The sequence below is a fragment of the Cyprinus carpio genome, chromosome A17 (genome assembly GCF_018340385.1).
Source record: "Cyprinus carpio isolate SPL01 chromosome A17, ASM1834038v1, whole genome shotgun sequence".
Taxonomy (NCBI): Eukaryota; Metazoa; Chordata; class Actinopteri; order Cypriniformes; family Cyprinidae; genus Cyprinus; species Cyprinus carpio.
In genome coordinates, this window is record NC_056588.1 from 11,498,314 (window position 1) to 11,513,349 (window position 15,036).

The 15,036-nt window shown below is 36.0% G+C and overlaps 1 protein-coding gene across 2 annotated transcripts in view; it reads left to right on the plus strand.

The window, feature by feature from the left end:
* Window positions 1-15,036, plus strand: part of LOC109044987 (potassium voltage-gated channel subfamily H member 1-like) — a 42,817-nt gene that overhangs the window by 13,274 nt on the left and 14,507 nt on the right. For both annotated transcript variants that reach the window (XM_042774091.1, XM_042774092.1), the window contains 2 exons: window positions 2,890-3,319; window positions 13,510-13,709. In XM_042774091.1, coding sequence (XP_042630025.1) covers window positions 2,890-3,319; window positions 13,510-13,709 — 630 coding nt within the window. The remainder of the gene's footprint in view (window positions 1-2,889; window positions 3,320-13,509; window positions 13,710-15,036) is intronic.

Consider the following 15,036-nt stretch of genomic DNA (forward strand, 5'->3'; position numbering starts at 1 on the left):
TAAATAAATCTTACTGACCCTAAACTTTTAAATGATAGCATGTATTTTGTGTTTTGCACTGCCACAAGGAATGATGGGAAATGTGGTTTTGCCAAACAAGTCTGTCACCTCATAAAATGCCTCAATGAGCAGAATTGTCTTTATCACAATCTTATTATGAATAATATCAATGAGCCTTGTTTCATAATTCTTTAATTAACATGCCCCCCAACGCTTGAAGAAAATCCACAGCTTCTCATCGGTAATTATGACATTGTGGTGCCATTAATGATTGTTCATAAATACATCATTATTTCAACATATCCTAAAGGCAGCATTAGTGCTTTGCAGATCATTGTATGCTGAAATTGCTTGGATGGGAAGTGTGCATCTATGTTTAAGTTAATAATGTCATAAACTATGCCAAACACACTATGGCATATTATCTTATTACATACTCAAAAGTGTCCATTTCCATCGGCAAATGATGCACATGACATACTTTTAGAATAAGAGAATGCAAATTGGAATGCAACCACTATTTCTTTCTCTCAAAGGACAAACACAAGCACCAGGCTTACATGCACACACACATCTCTCTGTTCTGCTAGCTGGAACAGGTGCATATTGTTATGTCCTACAGGGAGAGCGGTGTGGTTTGTAATAATCGAAATCCTCCTTAGGTGTTTCATTTCAAACTTTCGTTTGCATAATTATCTTATGTTGCATAACCCTTGTCTGATTTCACAGAGACATCTGTCATTGTTTTGCATTGCCTTTGCAGGGGAAGCTTGATTATTAATGTCTGCGATGCCTGTGATCTCACTAACAGTCCAGGCTCTGCTTTTTCACTCTTGTTCCAAGCGCCATGCTTTTGTTTGCAAAACTGTTCTCATATTCTTCTGTTGACCATTGTCATTCTCTTTTGTGTTTTTTTTCCCTCCTCATCCCTCTTTCTTTTTGCATGTCCCTTGCACTGCCTGTGTTTGTTGTGGGCGAATGAAGAACTGGAATCATCGAGCTGTCACTCAAGTAGGCCTTTCATCTCAAAACTCGGCAGTTGATTGATATGCTGTGCCTCAGGGCATCAATAAGACATTGATGTAAACCAAAAACAGTATTAGACCTTAGTTTATTATATCATGTTTCTAATCAAATCCTTCTACAGAATCTTTTTTATGAATGTTTGTCATTTTTTTGGTGTGTATTAAACTGTATCATCTGTGTGTGTGTGTGTGTGTGTGTGTGTGTGTGTGTGTGTGTGTCAGTGTTTGTAACTCAGTGTATGTGTTGATTGGTACGTAAGGGTGTTTAAATGAATATTTCACTCAGAAATAAAGAAAAAAGAAATAAAGATATTTACTCCCTCTCTTGTTGTTCCAACCCCATTTGCTATCTATTGCTGTCATTGGAACACAAATAGAAAAAAAACAATTTCGCCACTCAGTTTTATACATACTTTAATGGTGACTTCATCTGTTAAGCTCCACATAGACCAAAAAGCACAATAAAAGTAGTCCATATTATTTATTACAGCTCATCTGAAGTAATATGAAAACTTTGTGTGAAGAACACACCAAAATATAAGCAGTTATTTAGACTGGATCATTGATTCAGTGAGTTGAACTCATCAATGAATTGTTCAAAACGGTTTAACAACCAAGTCAACGATTTCATTGAAAAGAACTTTCTCAAAAGAATCATTTATTCACTGATCTGGTTCTTGAGTTCAACTAAATCAGAAAATAGTTTGTAGCAGCTCTTAAATTAAAATAATTGATTAATATAAACTGTTACTGTATGGATAAAAACTGCATGTAAACTCTAAAGTAAACAACAACATACAGGTGAGTAAATATTGACAGAATTTTAATTATTGGAAGAACTATCCCTTTAATAAAAATGTCATGCACACTGACCGGAATTACTGTAGTATCACAAAGCAGCAGCACACATATTATCCAATTTTTTTTTTTTTTTTTCAAAAATGTCCTTTTTATTTTTTAAATACAGCAAAATGTCTAGAAAGAAGCCTCATTTCTTTTTCAGTGTCTCTTAGAAGAGAACTGAAGAAATCACTAGAAGTGATGTAATTTTTATTTGTAATACTGTAACTAAATCCCTGGATAAAAAAATATATTCTTATTCCAGATCTGAAAGAGTGTGTGAAAAATAAAAATATACACATATACAGAGTCTAGGGTTGCATGGTGATTTTGGCTTGAATATTTAAAACAGACATTATACATATTTAATGTTATTGTTATGGCCATTCTCCTAAAGCAAGTCTCTACTGTAATGTGTATTGATGTCCTTGTGTGTTTAGTAGTTTGTTTGATTGACATGCAGTGCACTCAAGAAAGCTGTTTTATTCATGAACCTGCACTCATAGTTCACCCAGTAAGGAATATATAATATAAAAGCAATAATTCAACCAAATTTCAAAATTATCACTACAACTAGTGGTGGTTCATCTCCTGTTCTGTTTCTCAGAATAATGATTGCAGTAACTCTGGTGACAAGAAATAATAGGGGGAAAAAAAGAGAAAAATCATGCTTTGAAAACACACAAAAGTACACTTTTAGAAAAAGATTGTACACTTAGGTTATTTTTGAATATATTCCAGCGTGCTTGCTCAGATCTGAGGAATTCTTTGTTCTGGCTGCTCAGGTGCTGTTGCAGCTCTCTGTATTGTTGATTTCAGAGGGCTGGCTTGGCAGACGCCTGTGCATATTTATAAATGCAGAGAATCTGTGCTATGCACTTTGTTTAGACTCAAGAAAAAGTGTTTGTAGAATTGCTTCGGTCTCTAAAGTTTATATTTGATGGATGGATGAAAACATATCAACACACATTTGAATGATTATGCTATATGTATAACTCTCTCTATCTCTCTGTCTCTTCTTCAGGGTATCAGTAGCTTGTTTAGTTCGCTGAAGGTGGTTCGGTTGTTGCGTCTTGGCCGGGTGGCTCGCAAACTAGATCACTACATTGAATATGGTGCGGCTGTTTTGGTTCTGCTAGTTTGCGTGTTTGGGCTGGCGGCCCATTGGCTGGCCTGCATCTGGTACAGTATTGGAGACTATGAGGTGATTGACGAGGATCGTAACACAGTACGTACGGACAGCTGGCTTTATATGCTGGGTGAGACCATGGGGTCACCCTATCGCTTCAACGCCAGCGGAAGGGGAAGATGGGAAGGCGGACCTACAAAAGATTCTGTCTACATTACGTCTCTGTACTTCACCATGACCAGCCTGACCAGTATTGGCTTTGGAAACATCGCTCCAACCACAGATTGGGAGAAGATCTTCGCTGTGGCCATGATGATGATTGGATGTGAGTTGAAAAGCTTTATTTATTTCTTACAAACACCCGAGTAAAACAAATACAGTGTTGATAAGTCTCAAGGCTGTTTATCATATGAGAACAAATAATTGTTGTCCGTAGAAGGAACTAACTAGCACTGTACAAGTTCAGGCCTCAGCAATTACAGTGTTTTAGGCCAGTTGACAGAACTGTTCTACAATTTTTTGATTATTTGCATGCATGTTTATGCCTTGCAAATGTAAGCATGTGTTTTTCTGTGACATTTGGGTGCTTGACAACTTTTTTTTAAACTGGTCAACTTTTTTCTAACTGGCTAACATAGAAAAAGTTTTTAGCTACAGGTCAAAAACCATGTTGCCATGATATCTTCAAGGGTGAAATGTTCCATTTCTGGTAACATTACCCCCTCAGTTGTGTTTTGATTCATTTGTGACCATTTTTGCTGACTGACTACGTTTCATTTGGTTCTGTTAGTGAACAGTGGTTTGTTATAAAGACAGATGAGAGAAATAATGGAGCGTTGACTCTAGAGATGATGCCTGCAGGGTCATCCACGGCGGGGCTCTCGCAGATCACACTGCCATTGAGCTGTGATTCACCACTCAGAGGAAAATGAGTCAGTTCCATTATATGTGCTATTAAACATGACCAGCTGCAAGCACACTGTTATTTATATGGTGAAACTCCCTCATGAGAGGCTTATTTTCAGAGTAAACATACATACGCTTTCTGGGCAAACAATCATAGAGTAAAGAACATCACTAGGTTAAGAGGAGGGATCTAGAATTTGTGTGTGAGATTTTGTTACAAAATGAAATAGGCAAAACAATCAAAATTAATTAGCTTAAACTTTTTAAAGTAGTATGAGGCCGTTTAGTCACAAGAAAGGATAGTTTAGATTGATTTGGATCATTCATTGTACATGCCGATTTCTTGTATATTTTCATTTAAATTACTTTCACCATCATCAAACTTCATGTATAGTAAGTCTTTAAAAACACTGATCATTTAAATGTAATCATTAGCAAATGGTAAAATAATTATCCATTTTTTCATACTGTACAGTATAATGTTGCAATTCACTTTAAATAAAAAAAATGATTTTAGATTTTAGTGCAAATTATCTGGTAACGCTTTACAATAAAGTTGCATTTGTTAACATTAGTAAACTACAGTACATACACTTACACAAATGATCAATGAATAATACATTTTAAGCGTTAAGTGAGATAATGTTAATTTCAACATTTACTAAAATTAACATAAAAGTTCATTTTATTTAGTGGACCTCAGCTAACATGAATTAACAATGAACAGCTGTTTTTTATTAACTAATGTGAACAAAGATGAATAAATAATGTATTAAATGTATGGCTTATTGTTATATAATATTAATTAATTTTCCCATTAACTAATGGGACCTTATTTATAAAGTGTTATGAGTTATTTAGACACAATAGTATGGAATTTTAGTAATTCACAATATGGAGTCTGGAAAAATGTTGATGACTCAGTTTGAGTTTTGTGGAATCATATTATTTCTGTAATTATAATGTGCAGATTATCTGCAAGGAAATAATATCATGTAATTACACATAAAGAAAAAACTTTTAAACGTTAATACATGAAGCAATGAAGCTCACAGGCATTTCATTTGAGCTGTGAAGTATCAGTTCAAGTGGCAAACTGTTCTTGTAGCTCATGTCACGATGCATTACATAATAGTCTATAAGTCAAGTTTTATGCTCATTTAGCAAAAGTTAATGAAAATGTTCAACTGGCATCACATCGCTTCTAGGTGATGTGAACTTAAAGTGCTTTTCAGATTTCTGATGCCCACTGATGTTTCTCCATGTTTATAGTTACAGTTTAAATCAGCGCCGAGTGTAAACACTTGATTGGAGCATCATTCTCAAGGGCTTCCACATTCCACAGTCTAGAGAAGTTTTGAGCAAAATAAGTCTCTTCTTTTGAAACAAAACCAGAAGTGCAGATGCTGATTTCATTGGTTGCTCGGGGAACAGGGCTGGTGGCAGGTGCTGGAATGCCTGTTCTGTTGCCATGGCAACGGCTAGCTTGGGGCACTAATTTAACGACTGATAGAAAATGTAAATCCGACTGATACAGACTAAAAGGGTAGAGACATACATGAATGGCTTGCTTTCCTCACGTTTACCTTTCTGAAGCTCGCCTGTGCACGTGTGCTTTGAGACCCAGTGACAAAAATGAAGCAGCTTTCATCTTTCTCCTGCAGGAGTTTTTGTCAGCTAATGACTTCATACATTTTAGATGCATTTATGAGGCAGGTATATGCAAATTCATCTCATCACTGTGAAAGATTCTTGTTTTGCAATGTTTGATTGATAGCTTAACTTCCTCTCTTTATTTTCAGATTTATTTGCTCAAGAGCACCAGGCATTTATGTTCCTGACGTGTTTTTAATGCATGTGCACAGGTTGCAACGTCACAAAAGGGGCAAAGCCTCAACTTATAAATATTGATTAGGTTATAGTTAAACATGATTTTTTTCACATTTTGTTAAGTTGTGATTTATTAGCTCTGTTTCCGACTCTTTGATGATCACTTTAACAAAACTGAGTAGAAGTCATAAGAAATCCTGTAAACTACCTTTTAAATAGCACATTGAGTTGCTAAGTTCTGAATATAATATAATACACAATATTTTGAGGGAGCTGTAATTATTGTTTGCCAATTCAGGAGACATTTTATTTGGTAAATTCATTCCAACATCCAACACTGTTTTTCAGGTTTTGAAAAAAGGTTTATAATTAACCCAAAATCACCAACAAAAATTAAAACTTATGAACATGAAAACTAGCATTGAAAAATGCTGTTGACTAATATAAAATGGGAATATTTAATGTGCACTTAATAATGAATAAAAAAAATAAAAAAATTATATATATGTGAGAAATAGATTTACTGTACAGTCTTTACAATGGCACACACTGTATAAAGGTCCTAGATCACATAATTTAAAAAGCACTTTTCTGAACATTTTGTAAACAGCCAACTACAGTTTGCTTTTTGTATGAAATAGTCAACACTACACTTATAAACCAGCATCCAGCATATTGGTTACATCAAATACTGCCACGGCTGTTCTCCATAAAACATACAGACAACAGCTTACAGACAAGAATCTCATTTAGTTAATACAGACAGCCTCAAACAAAACTCTAGAACATATTTCAGAGATTCTCTCAGAGAACAGTGAGTTGTTCTCTGTTGCAGGACATCTGATGCAAGATTTGAGTGGATCCAGTCCATGCTGCTGAATCATAAATATTGCGGAGATGCAGTAATGATGAAAGTTACAATTTACCTCTAAATGTAGCAACAATATATTTCTTTTACAAAAAGTACTGCCCTTTTATTGTTATGAATTTGCTTTTAACTAAAACTTTGGTGATGTTAATTTGAGAATGGTGCACTGGTTTGTGAGCAAGCAGATGAAACTGTTTGTGGTGTTATGTTTCAAAATAGATGAAATAGAATAAAAATAAAATGAAGTGGATATAATAAAAATGTCAAGCTTCAGTGCAAAGAGTGACTTTATAAAAATCACAAGCTGATAAAATTGGCCAGATTAGTAGATCCCCTGATACTCTGACACCGTCAGCATTAGAGTGAACAGAACGTGTCAGCCAGAAATGGGAAGTGTACCTGACCGGCTGATCTGTTCTTTATTGCCTGTGAATGCGAGCCTGTTTTCCAGTAGATTTGGTGCTTAATAAATTTACCTTGGCCAAATTCCCCGGCATCCTATACCCTTTCAACTGACAATGAAACAGATTTACAGTGTTTGCAAACGTAGAGCTGAAAGAGCTTTTGCTCACCCTGCCGTCACATGGCCCTTTGTAGGCAATGATGCAAGTTCAATTGGAAGCAGAGATGTCAAGATATTAAATATTCTGTCACATGCTCCTGTAATGGAGTCACAGCCACAGGGAATCTTTTGACAAGGACTTGTTTCATCTGATCAGAGGCACTTTCTTTCCCTTTTTCTTTCCCCTTCTTTTACCCCTTTTTCATTTGCAGACATAATCAAAGAACAAACACCACAGATAAAAGAAGACACACATACACCCTCAACACTTAACAGATCTCAATAATGGTGGCAACAGAAATTTTGTATGTATGTATATGTATGTGTATGTATGTGTCTATATATATATATATATATATATATACTGGAATAGCAATGAATCTCTCTCTCTCTCTCTCTCTCTCTCTCTCTCTCTCTCTCTTTCTCTCTATACATATACTGTATATGTTATGTATTTAATTGCAATACATGTTGAGCACAAATAAACTGTCCATTAAGCTACAAGACTGTGCTGTACCTAATGTGGTGTACTGAGTGTGGTACCTAATGAGGATAATTGGTGCTGCTGAACAAACAGATTAAATGATGCTATTAGTCATGGCAATGGATGAGTAAGTAATGGCTGATTGGAAGGCAAGAGAGATCTGAATTTCTAGGGGTAAAAATTAGGACTGAATTGTTGGGTTTCGATTATGAGATGCTTTCTTTTGAATTAGTGATGACTAGATAATTACATTTGAATTACTGATGAAAAGATTAATATTAAAGCTTGCTTTTATTACAAGAAAAGTACACCCTAAGGAAAGTCTAAAAAAATAAAGCTTGTTAATTTAAAGACATTTTCCATATACATTTTACCTGTATTTTGAATAATGCTTTGCATTGTGTTGTGTTTTTGGGTTGAAGGAAATATCTGTAAGCTTAGGGGGCATTTACACGACATTGTTTTCATCTGTACATGGAAACTTTTTATGTGTTTTGGCCGTTTATTTACACAACAATGGTGGGGGCCTGAAAACTATTGAAAACTTTCAAAGAGCAAGTTTCTGCAAACAATACCATTATCCTCTTCATGTAAACTACAAAAACACAAATTGGTGAAAACGGTGTCACATGCACAATTGATGTAATAGTATTTGCATACTCTATTTACATGAATTTGCATACATATTTGTGATTGTTTTTTTCTATGATCGGTTTACACACATTTAGCCATCTATAGCAGACTTTACACTGCAAAACAGTATCACATTATTGTTGATGATTGTGTGAAGCTGACTGAAAATATGACACGTGGTTGTCATCACAATAAAATGATAGAGCATTTCATTTATATAAAAACCAAAGAATAAAACCTCAGTTAACCCAAAGCTTTAACAGTATTATAATGCTGCCATTCAAGCACTGGTGTTTTCTCCAGAGTTAATTTGAGAGATGAATTTGAGATTTTAATATGATTTACTTAAATCTAAACGATATTGTTATTAATATTCACAAACTGACTTGTATTGGCAAAGCAAAGGGGTGATAAAGAGAAAGAAAGGGGGAGAGATGGAGGGAAGAGCCCTAGTATTCTGCTGACAGTACAGTTAATCGCCAGCTCTAATCAAATTACACTAACACAGGCTTATCTCCGCCACCCCATGTTTTTCTTTGCTCTACCACTCATTCTCTCTCTCCATCTCTGGCAGCAGCCCAGCTCAAGCAGACGCGTCTTTTACTGAAACAGTGTTGTGATTGTGCCCACGCCGAGACAATTGCCACAGCACTTTTCTAATGAACAGAGCAAATGTACAAACATCAGATCTATAAAACTTTGGGAAAAATTTATACGTTTCCACTAATGAGTCCTGCTTTACAGTACTGTCTCAGGACATTCCCCCTGGGGTTAAGTGCTGATTTTGCTCCTCTTTTAATGACTTGAACTTGCACGTGTGTGCTTGCAAGTTTTAAACAGAGCACACGGAAATTGATGTTTGGTGGATTTAAGGCTCTTATATGAATGCTGTAAGATTAATGTGGTTCACCTAGAGTCCATACATTGTTTCCACACTAAATTGCATGCTTGATATGCTGTTTCCTCATCTGAGTTGTTGTGTACTTCAGAAGGAACAGAATAACCTGAATGTGACTATTTTTAGAAAAGATGTTAAACTCACGAAACCTCAGCTTTAGCTGTGCTAAGGGGAACAGTAAATGAGAGTGTGAAAGAAAGAGGGACAGAAAGTGACTGGAGGCACTTTAATGTGTCAGTCACATAGTTTTAGTGACCAATTTAGTGACCAGTAACCTATTCAATTACATTTTGTTCTGTCATATTGAAAGATTACAGAAAATGTCTACTTTTAGGAGTAATGTAGAAAAGCGACTTTACTGTCTTGAGATCTGCACAAGATAATAAACAGTAAAAATTCCCTCCACACTGTTAACCTTAAAGGGATACTTCATCCAAAAAATGTAATTCTGTCACCATTTACTCACCCCTCATTTCATTCCAAAAGTGAATGAAGACTGTGGCTGTCAAACTTTAAAATAACAAAACACCATAAAAGTATCATAAAAAGTCCACACAACTTCAAAGACTTCATTGTCTTTGTTTGACAAAATGACCAAAATTGAATTCATTATTCACTGAAAATCTACCACAGATCTTATTTCCATATTGATGAATATTTTTATTACAGAAGTAGCCATGTCTAATTTGTGAATGAAACATGCTTTTGAGTCAAATCTTCTCAATTGATTTGGTTGATTACTGTAAGTGTTGAATGAGTTGAAAACAGATTTGAACTGATCTGGTTCTCAGTCAGTGGTCTGATCCCAGTGATATGAAATTTGGTTCTGTTCAATTTTGTTATTAATGCTCTGTTATGATTTCAGAAGACTTGTATATATACAGTGGGTATAGAAAAGAATCACCCTGCAGTCATTCCACAGATCTGTCTGGGCTCTGGCTAGGCCATGCAAGGACGTTCACCTTTTTCTCCTTCAAACACTGTGTGGTCAGTTTTTCTGTGTGTTTTGGGTCATTGTCATGTTAGAAGGTAAATCTTCTTCCCATTGACACCTTTCTGGCAGAGGGCAGCAGATTATCCTCAAGAATTTGATGGTATTTTGCCCCATCCATTTTCCCTTCTATCCTGACAAGTGCTCCAGTCCTTGCTGCAGAGAAACACCCAGAACAGGATATTACCAGCTCCATGCTTTACTGGAGGAATGCTGTTATTACGATGGTGAACTGTATTGGGTTTCTGCCAGACATATTGTTTGGTGTTGAAGCCAAATAATTCAATTGTAGTCTCATCCATCTTTCTTGTGGAGTGGCTTATCTTGCAACTCTCCCATTTAAGCCACGTTTGTGGAGAATTTGTGATATTGTTGTCACATGCACACAATGACCTCTCTTTGTCATAAATTCCTGAAACTGCTTCAGAGTTGCTGTAGGCCTCTTGGTCGCCTCTCCTGCAGCTGCTTCAGAGCAGTTTCCTCCGGCTCTTTCATCCAGTTTGTAACAATGTCCTGATCCAGGGAGGGTCTGTGTTGTACCAAATACCTTCTAGTTTTTAATGTGCTTCTAGGAAATAAATAAAGCCTTTGAATTTTTTTGTATCCATCTGATGACTTGTGCCTATCCACAACTTTATCCCGGAGATCTTTTGACAGTGCCTTGCCACCCATAGTTGACTGTTTACTTCAGTTTCTCTACCAAAGACTGAAATGCTCCAAGAAAGCTCTTTTCATGCTGAGCTAATCAAAATGACCAAAGCTGATCACAGTTGAAAGTCAAATGGCTTTGTGTGCCATTGAGAAGGTGATTAGTTACACCTGATAGAGCTTACAAGTCATTTTTAGAAAGGGGGTGATCTTTTTTCCAACTCAGTGATTCTGTTTTTTTTTTTTATTTGTGTATTTTTTCTGACATGTTGGTGTAATATTTTTCACTTGGATGTTATAGGTGTTGAGTAAATACAGCTGGATAAATCAAAAACTGTGTCCGTCTTCATTTCAGGCTGCAAAGCAACAAAATGTGATTATTTTAAAGAGCGGTGATTCTTTTATATACCCACAGTATATACATACAAATATGTAAATAATAAATCAATAAACCTGTCAAATAAATGAAATATAAATATATTGAAACATATTAAATATTACACTTTTCTAAATTTAATATACTAAAAATGTAATTTGGTTGAATCCAATTGACAGCATATTTGAAAACTTCAAGAGCTGCCTAGACAATCCATACAATGTTAAAGAACAAACTAATGACTCACTCAAGAAGTACTAACACAATCTCTCTCTCTCTATCACACTCACACGATTAAAGAGTGTACATCAGCCGTGTTAATGTAAGGGGTGGGAGTGTAATGAGCTTCCTGGCACACTTATTTGCTCATTTGTTAATGAACATTCGCCCATTGCTCTATTGAAAAACAGATGAGAGCGAGTGTGTGTGTTTGTTTCAATGGGACAGTTCTTGTTGAACCGTGAAAGCAGTTAAAGTTTGCAGGGTGAACAAATGCCCACTCTGTGACCTCACACATTGATACATCTGGATGTGTCTGTGTCCTGTGTGAGGTGTCAGATCGTCTAGGATGTGTGTGTGTGTGTGTGTTCAGTAGGACAGTCCCTGTCAGCTCCGTTCCATGTTCTTGTCACTCTGGATCCAAATCTGTCCCCAGATCAGCAAAGACTGTCACACTGGATATCTGTACATCACTGCTCTCTCACACACAAGACTCTTACACTCTAATAATAATGGCTGGGGTCCCAGAAAACTGCAGCTGGGTAGTTGACAAATACTGAGAAGCTTTGAACTTTTTTTAACATCAACATCTGCAATAGTTTGGATATCTGCACAAACTTAAATGACACTGTTATTTAAATGACTGGTTAAAGAGATAAATGGCAGAAATGATTTGTTTGCACAAATTTGATCATTTTTAGTTTAAGGAAGTTCACCCAACACTTAAAATTCTGTCATCTTTTACTCAGCCTCTAACAAAATTAGTATTTTAAAGAATCTTCACACAGGTCTTTTTGTTTCATAGTGACCTGTCAAGAAATACAAAACAAAATCAAAACACTATAAATATAATCAATCATTGAATCAGTGAGCAAAACTCTGGAACCAAATCAGTTCGATTTGTGAATGAATTCATTCATGTAGCAAACCGATTAGGCTCTTGAGTTAATAGTTCACTGGAGAGAAGGATTATCAGACTGAAATAATGACTTTCTTTTTCTCACACAAAACTTTAAGAAGTGACTTTAAGACTTGGAATAGACAGTAGAGGGTGAATCATATGCACCACAGACAGTCACAGACATGGTCACTACAAACTGTTGTACAGAAAAAAATAACAGCATACGGGTTTTGATTGACATGAGGGTGAGTACATGATGACAGAACTTTTGATTTTTATGTGAATTATCCCTTTATTAATATATCTTGGCAGTGTATCCTGTGTTCGTGAGACAGACATGAATGTAGAGTAATGGCAGCTCATAATTCTTATCTGAAGGTATTTAGGAGGGGATTCACACACACACACACACACACACACACACACACACACTCACACACCTAGAGTCCATACATGCGTAATTAGATTTTCTTCCGTGTGCACAGCCATTACAGGCCGCCTAAATCAGTTTAAAAGAGACAGTCACTCGCCTTTATTGAATCTTCTTCTTTCTGTCCTGTGCTTTCACTCATTTACAATTCACTTTGTCATTTATTATTATTGTCATCTCTGTCTCCCTCTCTTCTATTATGGCAAAGTTGAATCTTCAGCAGCCATTGCTCCAGTCTTTGGTGTCACATGATCCTTCAGAAATCATTTAATATGCTGGTTTGGTGCTTAAGAAATATAACTTCTTATTATCAATGTTTGAAAACTGTTGTGCTGCATAATATTTTTGTGGAAACTGCATGTAATACATTTTTTAGGATTCTTTGACAAATGAAACGTTCAAAAGAACAGCATTTTTTTTAAATAGAAATCTTCTATCAATAGAAATGATTAAATAAAGTTCTTCTGTGCTTCTTTCATGTACTCTTATGCAGTCTGTTTTTTATCTGCATGAATAAATTATGTTTTAAATTTTTTAACATAACACTTATGAAGTTTTTCTTTTACGTTTTTGCAATTAAATACATTTTAATATATATTTTTACAATTTATATTAAAACATTTTATAGTAATTTTTTTTTAATAATATATTTTTTTTAACATTATGTACAGTACATAATACTTTTTTGTGATTTATTTACATCATTCTGTTCGTCTGTGTTGTCATTTAATTCAAAGTTTCTTTCTCCCTCTCTTTCCCTTTCCTACAGCTCTCCTCTACGCCACCATCTTCGGTAACGTGACAACTATCTTCCAGCAGATGTATGCTAACACAAACCGCTATCATGAGATGCTGAACAGTGTGCGGGACTTTCTCAAGCTGTACCAGGTGCCCAAAGGCCTGAGCGAGAGAGTTATGGATTACATCGCCTCCACGTGGTCCATGTCCCACGGTATTGACACTGAAAAGGTGAACACCCTATACGCCCAACTCCAATTACCCAGCATGCAACTCTGGACAGCCTTCAGCAGCCATCCTCCTGTCTGTTGTGTGTGTGTGTGTGTGTGTGTGTGTGTGTTATTTACTCCTGCTCTGAAATGTTTATGTGAGTGTGTCTGGCTAAGTATTTTTAAACATTAGTGTGATTCTTTAGCAAGATGCTTTCTCACGCTATGTGTTTAGACTCGTCCTGTCGTTTATGCTTAAACCACAGGAGGTGAACAGCATGACTCTGTGGATATGAAGTCCCCGTTGGGTGGACATTTTCAGAATGCTCCAGATGTCTCCTTCTCTCTGTCTTTCTTTCTCGTGATTTAGCTGTCTCATCACACAGATTCACAATGTCCTCCCCAGAGCAAATCACCATGTCTCCGTGACAACCACATGCAGAAAGGGAGATGCTCTGGAAAAGTGAGGGGCTGCTGGGAATGGCAGCTCAGGGACATGTCACACGCTAATGCGCTCAGATGCACACATGCATGCCGGCATGCGTGTCCTGTACCTCTGTCTCTCTGTGTCGGCATCCCAGTATGCTTCACTGGCATGACAGTAAACATAAATTTGATGGTGTGAGACAGTGGTTATAAAAAAGAAAAATGCTAATTTTTAATAATAGAACAAATAATAATTGGGGCTGTCAGTGTTAATTCAGTACAATTAATATTGTTAATTTAGTAATGCCCTGGCCGATACAAAAATTCTAGAAGAAGGGATTTTCCATCAAAGCAATGCATTTAAAAACAACTAGAATTTGAACTTTTAACTTGACGACTTAGCTCATAAAAAATAGAAAAATTATAATAATAATAAAAATGTACATTAAAAAAACAATTATTGTCATCAGTAGGGATGTGTCCGAATAGTGAATCTGAATTCAAAAAGGCACAGAAAACGAATAACGTGTTCTACGGAAGCCCTAAAGGGAATAAATACGAGATGGGAGGAAGAAATATGTTTCAATGCTTTATCATTGGGTAATTATACTGTAAGTAAATTGCAGGCATCAGGAATATCTATTAATATGCGGGGCATTGAAATTGCTTTTTAATGCGCACTCGCTTTTTACTTTCACTTTTGAGATTCACGATCACACATACTCTGTATATACGGAGCGCCAGTACTTACCACACATTTCACAAGATTAGATTTTTGTCAGTGGTGCTCAGGATCTGCAAATCATTCGCCATTGTCCTATAAGTCATCTCTCCTTACTCTGTTTATGTGGTAATTGAAATTTTATGTACTGTAATGTAACAGGCTACCGCTAGCAAGTGGCTAACCATGTTCCTTTAGTGGC